The sequence below is a fragment of the Haliotis asinina genome, chromosome 5 (assembly GCF_037392515.1).
Source record: "Haliotis asinina isolate JCU_RB_2024 chromosome 5, JCU_Hal_asi_v2, whole genome shotgun sequence".
NCBI classification, from domain to species: Eukaryota; Metazoa; Mollusca; class Gastropoda; order Lepetellida; family Haliotidae; genus Haliotis; species Haliotis asinina.
In genome coordinates, this window is record NC_090284.1 from 3,683,168 (window position 1) to 3,696,773 (window position 13,606).

At 42.9% G+C, this 13,606-nt stretch overlaps 2 protein-coding genes across 2 annotated transcripts in view; one reads left to right on the plus strand and one right to left on the minus strand.

Annotated features, from left to right (window-relative positions):
• LOC137284931 (transducin beta-like protein 3) overlaps nucleotides 1-10,672 on the plus strand; it is a 36,768-nt gene extending 26,096 nt beyond the window's left edge. The window contains exons 18-24 of the mRNA XM_067816983.1: nucleotides 5,520-5,578; nucleotides 6,593-6,696; nucleotides 8,199-8,270; nucleotides 8,778-8,936; nucleotides 9,041-9,149; nucleotides 9,345-9,555; nucleotides 10,130-10,672. Coding sequence (XP_067673084.1) covers nucleotides 5,520-5,578; nucleotides 6,593-6,696; nucleotides 8,199-8,270; nucleotides 8,778-8,936; nucleotides 9,041-9,149; nucleotides 9,345-9,555; nucleotides 10,130-10,525 — 1,110 coding nt within the window. The 3' untranslated portion in view covers nucleotides 10,526-10,672. The remainder of the gene's footprint in view (nucleotides 1-5,519; nucleotides 5,579-6,592; nucleotides 6,697-8,198; nucleotides 8,271-8,777; nucleotides 8,937-9,040; nucleotides 9,150-9,344; nucleotides 9,556-10,129) is intronic.
• LOC137283526 (adenosine receptor A3-like) overlaps nucleotides 1-13,606 on the minus strand; it is a 147,450-nt gene that overhangs the window by 103,048 nt on the left and 30,796 nt on the right. The gene's annotated exons all lie outside the window — the stretch shown is intronic.

Genomic DNA, 13,606 nt, shown 5'->3' on the forward strand with positions numbered 1-13,606 from the left:
CTGAGACATGCTGACTTGGGTGTTGTGGCAAGAGGAAAGTATGTTGATGCAGAAAGAGCTGAGACATTCTGACTTGGGTGTTGTGGCAAGAAGAAAGTGTGTGGATGCAAAAAGAGCTGAGACATTCTGACTTGGGTGTTGTGGCAAGAGGAAAGTATGTGGATGCAGAAAGAGCTGAGACATTCTGACTTGGGTTTTGTGGCAAGAAGAAAGTGTGTGAATGCAAAAAGAGCTGAGACATTCTCACTTGGGTGTTGTGGCAAGAAGAAAGTGTGTGGATGCAGAAAGAGCTGAGACATGCTGACTTGGGTGTTGTGGCAAGAGGAAGTATGTTGATGCAGAAAGAGCTGAGACATTCTCACTTGGGTGTTGTGGCAAGAAGGAAGTGTGTGGATGCAAAAAGAGCTGAGACATTCTGACTTGGGTGTTGTGGCAAGAAGAAAGTGTGTGGATGCAGAAAGAGCTGAGACATGCTGACTTGGGTGTTGTGGCAAGAGGAAAGTATGTGGATGCAGAAAGAGCTGAGACATTCTCACTTGGGTGTTGTGGCAAGAAGGAAGTGTGTGGATGCAAAAAGAGCTGAGACATTCTCACTTGGGTGTTGTGGCAAGAGGAAAGTGTGTGGATGCAAAAAGAGCTGAGACATTCTCACTTGGGTGTTGTGGCAAGAGGAAAGTATGTGGATGCAAAAAGAGCTGAGACATTCTGACTTGGGTGTTGTGGCAAGAAGAAAGTGTGTGGATGCAAAAAGAGCTGAGACATTCTGACTTGGGTGTTGTGGCAAGAAGAAAGTGTGTGGATGCAAAAAGAGCTGAGACATTCTGACTTGGGTGTTGTGGCAAGAAGAAAGTGTGTAGATGCAAAAAGAGCTGAGACATTCTGACTTGGGTGTTGTGGCAAGAAGACAGTGTGTGGATGCAGAAAGAGCTGAGACATGCTGACTTGGGTGTTGTGGCAAGAGGAAAGTATGTTGATGCAGAAAGAGCTGAGACATTCTGACTTGGGTGTTGTGGCAAGAGGAAAGTGTGTGGATGCAAAAAGAGCTGAGACATTCTCACTTGGGTGTTGTGGCAAGAAGAAAGTGTGTGGATGCAGAAAGAGCTGAGACATTCTCACTTGGGTGTTGTGGCAGGAGGAAAGTATGTTGATGCAAAAAGAGCTGAGACATTCTCACTTGGATGTTGTGGCAAGAGGAAAGTATGTTGATGCAAAAAGAGCTGAGACATTCTCACTTGGGTGTTGTGGCAAGAAGAAAGTGTGTGGATGCAAAAAGAGCTGAGACATTCTGACTTGGGTGTTGTGGCAAGAAGAAAGTGTGTGGATGCAAAAAGAGCTGAGACATTCTGACTTGGGTGTTGTGGCAAGAAGAAAGTGTGTGGATGCAGAAAGAGCTGAGACATGCTGACTTGGGTGTTGTGGCAAGAGGAAAGTATGTGGATGCAGAAAGAGCTGAGACATTCTCACTTGGGTGTTGTGGCAAGAGGAAAGTGTGTGGATGGAGAAAGAGCTGAGACATTCTGACTTGGGTGTTGTGGCAAGAAGAAAGTGTGTGGATGCAAAAAGAGCTGAGACATTCTCACTTGGGTGTTGTGGCAAGAGGAAAGTATGTGGATGCTGAAAGAGCTGAGACATTCTGACTTGGGTTTTGTGGCAAGAAGAAAGTGTGTGGATGCAAAAAGAGCTGAGACATTCTGACTTGGGTGTTGTGGCAAGAAGAAAGTGTGTGGATGCAGAAAGAGCTGAGACATGCTGACTTGGGTGTTGTGGCAAGAGGAAGTATGTTGATGCAGAAAGAGCTGAGACATTCTCACTTGGGTGTTGTGGCAAGAAGGAAGTGTGTGGATGCAAAAAGAGCTGAGACATTCTGACTTGGGTGTTGTGGCAAGAAGAAAGTGTGTGGATGCAGAAAGAGCTGAGACATGCTGACTTGGGTGTTGTGGCAAGAGGAAAGTATGTTGATGCAGAAAGAGCTGAGACATTCTTACTTGGGTGTTGTGGCAAGAAGGAAGTGTGTGGATGCAAAAAGAGCTGAGACATTCTCACTTGGGTGTTGTGGCAAGAGGAAAGTGTGTGGATGCAAAAAGAGCTGAGACATTCTGACTTGGGTGTTGTGGCAAGAGGAAAGTATGTGGATGCATAAAGAGCTGAGACATTCTCACTTGGGTGTTGTGGCAAGAAGAAAGTGTGTGGATGCAAAAAGAGCTGAGACATTCTGACTTGGGTGTTGTGGCAAGAAGAAAGTGTGTGGATGCAGAAGGAGCTGAGACATGCTGACTTGGGTGTTGTGGCAAGATTAAAGTATTTGGATGCAAAAAGAGCTGAGACATTCTCACTTGGGTGTTGTGGCAAGAAGAAAATGTGTGGATGCAAAAAGAGCTGAGACATTCTGACTTGGGTGTTGTGGCAAGAAGGAAGTGTGTGGATGCAGAAAGAGCTGAGACATGCTGACTTGGGTGTTGTGGCAAGAGGAAAGTATGTTGATGCAGAAAGAGCTGAGACATTCTCACTTGGGTGTTGTGGCAAGAGGAAAGTGTGTGGATGCAAAAAGAGCTGAGACATTCTCACTTGGGTGTTGTGGCAAGAGGAAAGTGTGTGGATGCAAAAAGAGCTGAGGCATTCTGACTTGGGTGTTGTGGCAAGAAGAAAGTGTGTGGATGCAAAAAGAGCTGAGACATTCTGACTTGGGTGTTGTGGCAAGAAGAAAGTGTGTGGATGCAGAAAGAGCTGAGACATGCTGACTTGGGTGTTGTGGCAAGAGGAAAGTATGTTGATGCAGAAAGAGCTGAGACATTCTGACTTGGGTGTTGTGGCAAGAGGAAAGTGTGTGCATGCAAAAAGAGCTGAGACATTCTCACTTGGGTGTTGTGGCAAGAAGAAAGTGTGTGGATGCAAGAAGAGCTGAGACATTCTCACTTGGGTGTTGTGGCAGGAGGAAAGTATGTTGATGCAAAAAGAGCTGAGACATTCTCACTTGGATGTTGTGGCAAGAGGAAAGTGTGTTGATGCAAAAAGAGCTGAGACATTCTGACTTGGGTGTTGTGGCAAGAAGAAAGTATGTGGATGCAGAAAGAGCTGAGACATGCTGACTTGGGTGTTGTGGCAAGAGGAAAGTATGTGGATGCAGAAAGAGCTGAGACATTCTCACTTGGGTGTTGTGGCAAGAGGAAAGTATGTGGATGGAGAAAGAGCTGAGACATTCTGACTTGGGTGTTGTGGCAAGAAGAAAGTGTGTGGATGCAAAAAGAGCTGAGACATTCTCACTTGGGTGTTGTGGCAAGAGGAAAGTATGTGGATGCTGAAAGAGCTGAGACATTCTGACTTGGGTTTTGTGGCAAGAAGAAAGTGTGTGGATGCAAAAAGAGCTGAGACATTCTGACTTGGGTGTTGTGGCAAGAAGAAAGTGTGTGGATGCAGAAAGAGCTGAGACATGCTGACTTGGGTGTTGTGGCAAGAGGAAGTATGTTGATGCAGAAAGAGCTGAGACATTCTCACTTGGGTGTTGTGGCAAGAAGGAAGTGTGTGGATGCAAAAAGAGCTGAGACATTCTGACTTGGGTGTTGTGGCAAGAAGAAAGTGTGTGGATGCAGAAAGAGCTGAGACATGCTGACTTGGGTGTTGTGGCAAGAGGAAAGTATGTTGATGCAGAAAGAGCTGAGACATTCTCACTTGGGTGTTGTGGCAAGAAGGAAGTGTGTGGATGCAAAAAGAGCTGAGACATTCTCACTTGGGTGTTGTGGCAAGAGGAAAGTGTGTGGATGCAAAAAGAGCTGAGACATTCTGACTTGGGTGTTGTGGCAAGAGGAAAGTATGTGGATGCATAAAGAGCTGAGACATTCTGACTTGGGTGTTGTGGCAAGAAGAAAGTGTGTGGATGCAAAAAGAGCTGAGACATTCTGACTTGGGTGTTGTGGCAAGAAGAAAGTGTGTGGATGCAGAAAGAGCTGAGACATGCTGACTTGGGTGTTGTGGCAAGATTAAAGTATTTGGATGCAAAAAGAGCTGAGACATTCTCACTTGGGTGTTGTGGCAAGAAGAAAATGTGTGGATGCAGAAAGAGCTGAGACATTCTGACTTGGGTGTTGTGGCAAGAAGGAAGTGTGTGGATGCAAAAAGAGCTGAGACATTCTGACTTGGGTGTTGTGGCAAGAAGAAAGTGTGTGGATGCAGAAAGAGCTGAGACATGCTGACTTGGGTGTTGTGGCAAGAGGAAAGTATGTTGATGCAGAAAGAGCTGAGACATTCTCACTTGGGTGTTGTGGCAAGAGGAAAGTGTGTGGATGCAAAAAGAGCTGAGACATTCTCACTTGGGTGTTGTGGCAAGAAGAAAGTGTGTGGATGCAGAAAGAGCTGAGACATGCTGACTTGGGTGTTGTGGCAAGAGGAAAGTATGTTGATGCAGAAAGAGCTGAGACATTCTCACTTGGGTGTTGTGGCAAGAAGGAAGTGTGTGGATGCAGAAAGAGCTGAGACATTCTCACTTGGGTGTTGTGGCAAGAGGAAAGTGTGTGGATGCAAAAAGAGCTGAGACATTCTGACTTGGGTGTTGTGGCAAGAGGAAAGTGTGTGGATGCAAAAAGAGCTGAGACATTCTGACTTGGGTGTTGTGGCAAGAGGAAAGTATGTAGATGCAGAAAGAGCTGAGACATTCTGACTTGGGTGTTGTGGCAAGAAGAAAGTGTGTGGATGCAGAAAGAGCTGAGACATGCTGACTTGGGTGTTGTGGCAAGAGGAAAGTATTTGGATGCAAAAAGAGCTGAGACATTCTGACTTGGGTGTTGTGGCAAGAAGAAAGTGTGTGGATGCAAAAGGAGCTGAGACATTCTCACTTGGGTGTTGTGGCAGGAGGAAAGTGTGTGGATGCAAAAAGAGCTGAGACATTCTGACTTGGGTGTTGTGGCAAGAAGAAAGTGTGTGGATGCAGAAAGAGCTGAGACATGCTGACTTGGGTGTTGTGGCAAGAGGAAAGTATGTTGATGCAGAAAGAGCTGAGAGATTCTCACTTGGGTGTTGTGGCAAGAAGGAAGTGTGTGGATGCAAAAAGAGCTGAGACATTCTCACTTGGGTGTTGTGGCAAGAGGAAAGTGTGTGGATGCAGAAAGAGCTGAGACATTCTGACTTGGGTGTTGTGGCAAGAAGAAAGTATGTTGATGCAGAAACAGCTGAGACTTTCTCACTGAGGTGTAGTGTCAAGAAGAAAGTGTGTGGATAAGAAGAAAGTATATGGATGCAGAAGAGCTAAGATATTCTGACTTGGGTGTTGTGGCAAGAAGGAAGTGTGTGAATGCAAAAGAGCTGAGACATTTGTACTGGGGTGTTGTGGCAAGAAGAAAATATATGGATGCAGAAAGGCATAGGGTGTACATTGGTTTAGAAGTTGGCCCTCAGAACTTCAGACAACTTATGTGTTTGCGCTAGACAATGATGATTAAATGTATTTTGTAATTTCTTTATATGTATGTATGGTGACCAGATGGGAGTAGATGTTTTTAGATCCTGTAATTTGAGAGGGTGTGTTGCAGGATGTGTCAGAGCAGGAAGGTGAGGAAATCCTCCTGCAGCAAGAACAACAAGTACTGCAGTAAGTAGATCTGTGTCCTCGTGTTGCTGTTCCCAACAATATTGCAGTTCTCAACAATATTGCAAGTGTATAATGGCTCACTTGTTCTCCTCTTTTCCATCTGATCTCATGAATGTCTTCTAATGGCTTTTTTTTCTCTCTTCTAATTGTTTACAGTTTTCCCAAACATTTGTTTTTAATTCTTAAATGTCATTAACAATTCTTGTTCCTTTTTATTAAGTAGATTGTTTCAAATATGAAGAATAGTTTTATTTTAAGTAAAAGTGTTTCCTTAAACAATTGATGATTACCGGTAATTGCAAATTACTTCAGACATGAATTCAGGTTAACAATGTGGAAAATGGTATGAGATCTGTACAGGATAGCAACATGACATGACATACATGTAAACTAACATGAATAGTGACATGACATGCAAGCAGGATAAAAACATAGACAGTAACATAGCATGTAGGCAGGATAATAACATGGATAGTGACATGATGTTTTGGCAGGATAACAACATGGATAGTGACATGATGTTTTGGCAGGATAATAACATGGATAGTGACATGATGTTTTGGCAGGATAACAACATGGATAGTGACATGACATGCAAGCTTGATAACAGCTTGGATAGTGATATGACATGCAAGCAGGATAGCAGCATGGATAGTAATGACATAGAGACAGGATAACAACATGGATAGTAACATAACATGCAAGGAAGATAACAATATGGATAGTGACATTACATGCAGGGAGGATAACAACATGGATAGTGACATGACATGCAAGCAAAATAAGAACATGGATAGTGATGTGATCTCATGGCAGGATAACAACATGGATAGGGACATTACATGCAAGCTGGATAACAACGTGGATAGAGACATGACATGCAAGGTAGATAACAACATGAATAGTGACATGACATACAGGTAGGCTGACATTGGTCCCATCACTTGCACTAATACCGTCCTCACTGGTAAGACATTTACAAATTTCTGTATGTCCTTCTGTGTGCTGTTGCAGACAACAAGAGTTATCTAACCTGATCCATGAGAAGCGGTACTTGAAAGCCATCGGGCTAGCCATCACGCTGGAGCAGCCATACCGAGCTCTGACTGTTATGAAGGGTAAGCTAGTGCATACAATTTGTCTCCACATCCATGCTGGCCACAATTATCCAGAATGTTGGAAGATCCTTCCTGTAAAGGGCTTAACTTTCAGTATGGATAGGATATCAATATACAGTCATCCCTCGCAATAACGCGGGTCTTGGGGTCCACAGATGACCCCCCGCGTTATTAGAGATCCGCGTTATAGTACCTATTACATAATGTGGAACAAAGACCAAGTAAAGTTGTATTTTCCAAAGACATGGCAAAACTGCTATTTTGTGTATTGTGCTTAGTCAAAGCTATATTGTATCATTGAAGGTGAAAATACACAAACTTTGAAAATAAAAACATATAATATGTATGGGACACTTGAATTAAAAAATCACTAGACATGATAATTTAATTGTTGTTCATGTTATGCTACCTGTTATTCAACTAAGCAGGAAATAGAAATCAGCTGTTCACAGATGTTTTGTTCCAATGTACCGGTGATCTCAGTCAAAAATGATCCGATAATATTACATCAATGAATTTCTATTCCTTTATCAGAATATTTTATATATTAAACAGTTGTTGTAACAGATATATTATATATTGCTATCGATTTAGTACATAATGCATGTTTTCTGCAAACATATTTAACATAACAATGAACACAGGCCGTTACCTGTCTGGATACATTTTACGTAGGAGACAATCTGACAAGTCACCGCTGACATCCCACAGAACTTGTAAAAAACAAAATGTTGTCCATTTAATTTTTAAAAATTACTTCCATGGCTCAGTAACGCAGGTCTCTGAGTTCATAGATTACGAGGCTGTAATCTGTTCTTGATTGCTGAGAGTGTGAAGCCATTGGTGCTATCATGGTAGGCGCAAAAAAAACAGACCCTCAGGAATGTGGTAAGCGGAAGTTGTACGCGTATGGAATGAGGTAATGCCATGGTCTCTCCCTTGTTTCTGTCAACAGTTTTAATGAAAAAAATGTGCTTGAATTTAATTAAATAAGATGTGTTTTCTGACACCATAAGTTCTCGGATGACTGTGTTTACCCATGCTATTGCACGATGTGTTGCACACAGCAAACATTCTAAGTATTCGACTGATGGCATGTCTTATCTTTAATAAGTTACTAAGCTATTTCGCTGATGGTTTGATTATTATTGAGAAAGCTGCATGTTTTAAGCATCTGAAAAGCAATGGATATGTACGATAAACATTGTTAGCTGCCATCCGCACTGAATTTCACTGGTTTACATTATTTAATAGAGTGCAACAGTGGATTTGTTGATGAGCTATTTTCGATTTCGTGAAAGGTGTGATCACAGTTCAACTTTTTTTATGGGAGCCACGGATTACCCTGTGGTTTAACCGAATCCGCGGTATCACGAAGCACGTTATTGCGAGGGATGACTGTATTACATTATATCTCAGGACCCTCTAATGTACTATTCATTCTAGATTTAAACATGATGTATTACAATGCCATGTTATGTATTTCTATTTGTTGTTTGTAGAAATTCTGTTTGATGTTGATGGTCATAAAAAACTGGAAGAGGCCTTGTCCAGACTGCGTCCTGATCAGATAGGTATGCACTGAACTACTACAACAGGCATGATCTTCCGTTGTATCTACTTTATGCTCTGCAAGAGACCACTGCTAGATCCTCCTCTAGAGAACACTGCTACACTCTTTGCTAGATCCTCTGCTAGATTCTCCACTAGAGACCAGCCACAAATGGAAGTCAGACAACTGGTAGTCTAGACTGTGTAAGTCGCAGTGGCTGAGTGCAGTAGGATGTTGACTTTGTGTGCTGGTGATTAGGTGCCTGACTCTGAGGTTGCATTTTCGAATCCTGAAAGGGACTCTGAAATAAGTACGATTTGTACTTTACTAAGAAAGTGTAATCCCAATTATAACACGTTACATTTGACCATTTCCTAAATGGCAGTGTGTCATCATCTTGACTGACCGGTTGTGTAGACTGCTCATGTGTTGACAGACGTATATGTATCGTTATTTATGCCTCCTGTTCTCTTGTGAGATGCTTGACTTCATGCTCTTGTGAGAATCGGTTTGACCTGTGTATTCACAGATGCCATCCTCCGGTTCAGCGTTGAGTGGAACACCAACAGTAAACATTGTCATATTGCACAGCTTCTTCTCCGAGTGGTGCTTCAGACACTTTCACCTGCCGACATCGGCAACCTCCCCAACATCCGTTCTACTGTTGAGGGACTTCTGCCATATACAGGTAAGTAGACCCTTTCACCTGCCGACACCAGTCTAAGCACAGAAACAAGTTCTCTGTTACCTGATCTGTAATGACCTGTTGTTCTCCTCCTCTCCTCCTTTTAGAGCGACATTTCCACCGGCTCACTCAACTGTTCCAGCAGTCCCGCTTCATTGAGTACACCTGGCAGTGTAGCCGTACCGTTGGAGCCACCACCTCCACTAGTGCATTCAGGTATGTAGAGACACTGTGTCCATTGGAACCAGGTGCAGAAAGTTCATGTTCTCGTTTCCCCATGAGATGACATTTGACTTTGTTTGACATTTACTTTTCATAAATGATGGAAGCAACTTTGCTTTACTCATCATTGCACTGACACTGTTTGTATTCCTTTGTAATGTTGTTGAAAGTCCTGTTTTGGGTAAACAGTTCACAGCCTGAAGCTTTGGGAGAAGAGGCACTTTCTCAAAAGACACTCAGGAATACAAGGGATAGATCAAAGTCAAACTCAGGTTCAAGGTCAGGCTCAGACTCAGACTCAGATTTGAATTCAGAATCTGAGACAACAGAAAACAGAGTCGATGTGACGGAAGACTTGTCTGACAGTGAAGGCAAGGATGAACCTGTACAGGGAACTAAGGTCAGTGTTATGCAGACATCAAGGAATGCTGTAGGAAACGCTATTTTAAAAGTTTGGTTTGGCAGGGAGAACAGAAAAGATGAGAAGCATGAAATGCTATCATCAGCTGATCAGAAAACTGTGGAATAATTACCATGTTCAAGGATTCATGACACAGTTGTCAGTTAGAGTATCCTTATGTTGTCAGCTGGTATGGAGTTTGTTTAACAATGAACATTAATCTGTCTATACTGTGGTAGGTCCACTTCAAAAGATAGGGCGGTTGATATTGAAGATCTTAAACATTTACTATATTGGAGAAACTTGGATTTATGGTTCAGAAAATTCAAAAATATGATTCAGGTGAAAAAGGATTCTTTAAAACAATCTCTGTTTTGCCCTAACAATGGTTGCACAGCTAAACACTGCATCTCAAATGACTGGCTGTCCATGTCCTCTGTGATAAGTATGCATGTATGAAGTATGTGTAGAGCACACTACAATATTCTGTCCTGTACCCTGTCTGTCTTCTGGTACTACTGTGGTGACTATGGCTTTATGGTTGATGTTTAGGTCTAACATTGGGGTGTTCTAGGTTTTGTCAAGTGGAGGCAAGAAGAGATCACTCTCAGCAGGACAGGTCTGCCAGGAGGATTCCCCAAGTAGCAGGAAGATGATGAAGAAGAATAGTTCCAAGAAGGGGTCATTGAGTGAACAGGCTAGCTCAGGAGTTTCTGTCAGTGATGCCTCAAGTAGCAGGAAGATGGAGAAGAATAGTTCTAAGAAGGGGTCATTGAGTGAACAGGCTAGCTCAGGAGTTTCTGTCAGTGATGCCCCAAGTAGCAGGAAGATGAAGAAAAATAGTTCCAAGAAGGGGTCATTGAGTGTACAGACTGACTTGAGAGTTTCTGTCTCTGAGTCACCAGGCAGCAGGAAGAAAATGAAGAAAGGTTCAAATGGACAGAAACGCAAGTTGAAACAGCTGGGCTGACATATGGTGTTGTGTGTAGAAGGGGTGTGAGTGAAGGATGAATGTTGAGTGTATCTTGAAAGTGAGTGAGGCAGCCTGTAACCATGCAGGCGTGAATACTGTGTAATAAATGATGCATCTACTGTAATAAACACAACAATGAGTCCAGATGTTTTGTTCACTCTTGTGTTTCTTGACTATACATGGAATAGAAGATTTGGACCACCATATTTCATTATCTCTGAAATGGTGATTAGATATCAGCAATGGCTGGCTGGCTGACCCTATCTCTGTACTCCTTCCCTGTAAGTAACAAATAGTGAACTGTGTTGATATTTTGATGATGGTTTGTAAAACAGCTGTTTTATGTTTAGAACAAATATTCTGCAAAAACCTTTCAGAGTTGGTATGATGTTTTGATTATGACCAGCCTTTCACTGACTTTTTAATGTTTACTAATTTTCAAGATCATCTGTCCAGTCTTTAGCTTAACAAACTATACAGTGTTTACGGCCAGCGTTGTCATTGCTTATGTCCATGTTGCCATAATAAAACTGGAATATGATCACAGCAGCTGGTTCCCTCCGACAGCTTCTCTTAACACAGTCACAGACATACGCATGTCTGCTGTGCTACCAGCAATTGCATAAAGTAAGCATTATATATAGGTGATCATGTTGTAATAACTATTTCCAAATTAAGTGCATCCCGTTAGCTAGACCTCCTTTACTTCTGACCTTTTAGTGTTAAAAAATGGATGAAACTTTGAAACCATCCAGAATTCATAGTACGTCCCACATTTTTGACATTCCAACACATGTCACTCTAAGGTTGACATGACACCATTATCCAACACATCTTACTGTAAGGTTGACATGAAAGTGTTATCCAACACATCTTACTGTAAGGTTGACATGACACCGTTATCCAACACATCTTACTCTAAGGTTCACTTGACACCATTATCCAACACATCTTAGTGTAAGACTGACAGTTCACACCATTATCCAGTACATCTCAAGCTATATATTTTACACCCAGTCAGGCCACCATATTGCATACTTAACGTATGTTACATCTTTCCCACTTCACCACCACATCCTACTGGGAGATGACCCTGGTGCACTCGGGCCATGCCACTGTAGTCTGTAGTCTGCAAAAATGTCATTCGCTTTTTGAAATTAGTACACCGTTTAATTCAAACACAAGTAAATAACATAATAATTGTCGGAAAGATTTCAAATGTGGCGTGGTTTATCATCAATACTTACAGACGAATTTCAGACAATCAAAAGTCAAAATGACGACAGGTGGCGCGACAGAGCGATCCGAAAGTCAATAGCGTGTATGGCCTCCCAGAGCGTTGATAGTAGCGTTCCATCGTCTGTACATGGAGTGGATCAGACGGTTGACGAAGGCCATGGGAACTTATGTCCAGACTCGGCAATACGGCTGAGAGAGTTCAACTGCTGTTGTCAGCCCTTGGTCGAACATAATTAGCGTCCTCTGAATCTCGCCCCTATCGGCTTTGAGACTGAGGGCAGGCCAATGAAGAGTTTCTTTGCCGTGTTGACAGAGAAAGTCTCTAGTTGCTCTGGCAGTATGGGCACACGCGTTGCATGTTTTTTCCCCATGAAGATCAAAATGTGGCACGACAAAGGGTCTCAGCGCCTGATCAATGTAACGGGCAGATGCTACATTTCCTCTACGAGGACCAGTTCTCTGGAACGCGATAGGGCCTAGTTTGTGATTGGGAGCAACAGCAACGCACGCCATTATGCACTGACCTCTCCACGACTCTCTTTCAAGGACATCATCTGCAAAACCTTCCCCGCGTCGTCGCCACACTCTCGCTCTGCCATCAGCGAAATGCAGTACCGGTTTTCGTTTTTCATCACTTCTGGTGACGCCAATTCCGATAATGTGTGACCCACTGAAGACGAGCTCAAAGATGTGGAACGGTGGGGATCCGACCCCGGTAAGGCCTGTGACATCTGTCGTTTCTCTGCCTGAAACGCCTCCGCACTGTGTCGGCACTGATTGGTCTCCGGTGATTGTCAATGGTTGTCCGTGTAGTTTCCGTAGCCACAGCGAAACGATTATACAGGTGATGTCGGACAGTCTGCGATTTTGCCGCAGCTTTATCAATGGCGGTATTCCACTGCGTTGGCTGTGCTTTCCAGTGGCTTTGACTTATTGCTACAGGTTGTACATTGTTCGAACATGAAGAGAAATATGAGTTACAACATGTCTTGCAGTCTAGCCAGTCGTTTGGTCAATCTGTTCCCTTGATAATCCTAGCATGTTGCTACTGTCGAACAGTAATTGATTCGCTGCATGTTCGTTGGCTCTTCTAATAGGGATGACATCTCGGCATTGTCATTTTCATGAACTTTGCATAGAAAAACCTGTATCAAATACAGAATTTGAAACCAAATTTTTGGAAACTGGCTACGAACTAGGTCGAGCTAATACATGACAGGTGAAAAAAAATTGAGATTAAGATGAAACATCTGGATAAAAAAAATTTGGTAAGGTGACGTTTCTTTTGCGGTTCAGTATATATCAACTGGATACAGCTGTAGAAGAGGCTAGTCAGGTAAAATTGTACTGGACGCTTGACTACAGATACACCTGTTGTAGAGGCTAGACAAACAGCTGTAGTAGATGTGTTATACTTGATACAGGTGTAGTATGGGCTAGGAAAACAACTATTTGACGAATACAGCGGTAGACTTGACAAAGCATGCACCTGGAGCAGATGTTTGATACTAGATACAACTGTAGTAGAGGCTTGACAAATACAGCTGTATATTTAGACTTGACAAGCCATGCACCTGGAGCAGACGTTTGATACTAGACGCAAATGTAGTAGTAGAGGCTTGACCATACAGCTGCACTGGAGACTGACAGTGCGTGATGCGTGATTCTAGATACAGCTGCAGTACAAACTAGACAAGCAGCTGTAGGAGAGGCTAGACAAATACAGTTGTACAGGAGATTTAACAACAGAAGCAGCTGAACCAAAGCTTCGCGGTCATCTTTTTTGTTCCTTGTGAGGACAGAGTCAACGTTTAGCCCAGTAGTAAATGTTGGCTTGAA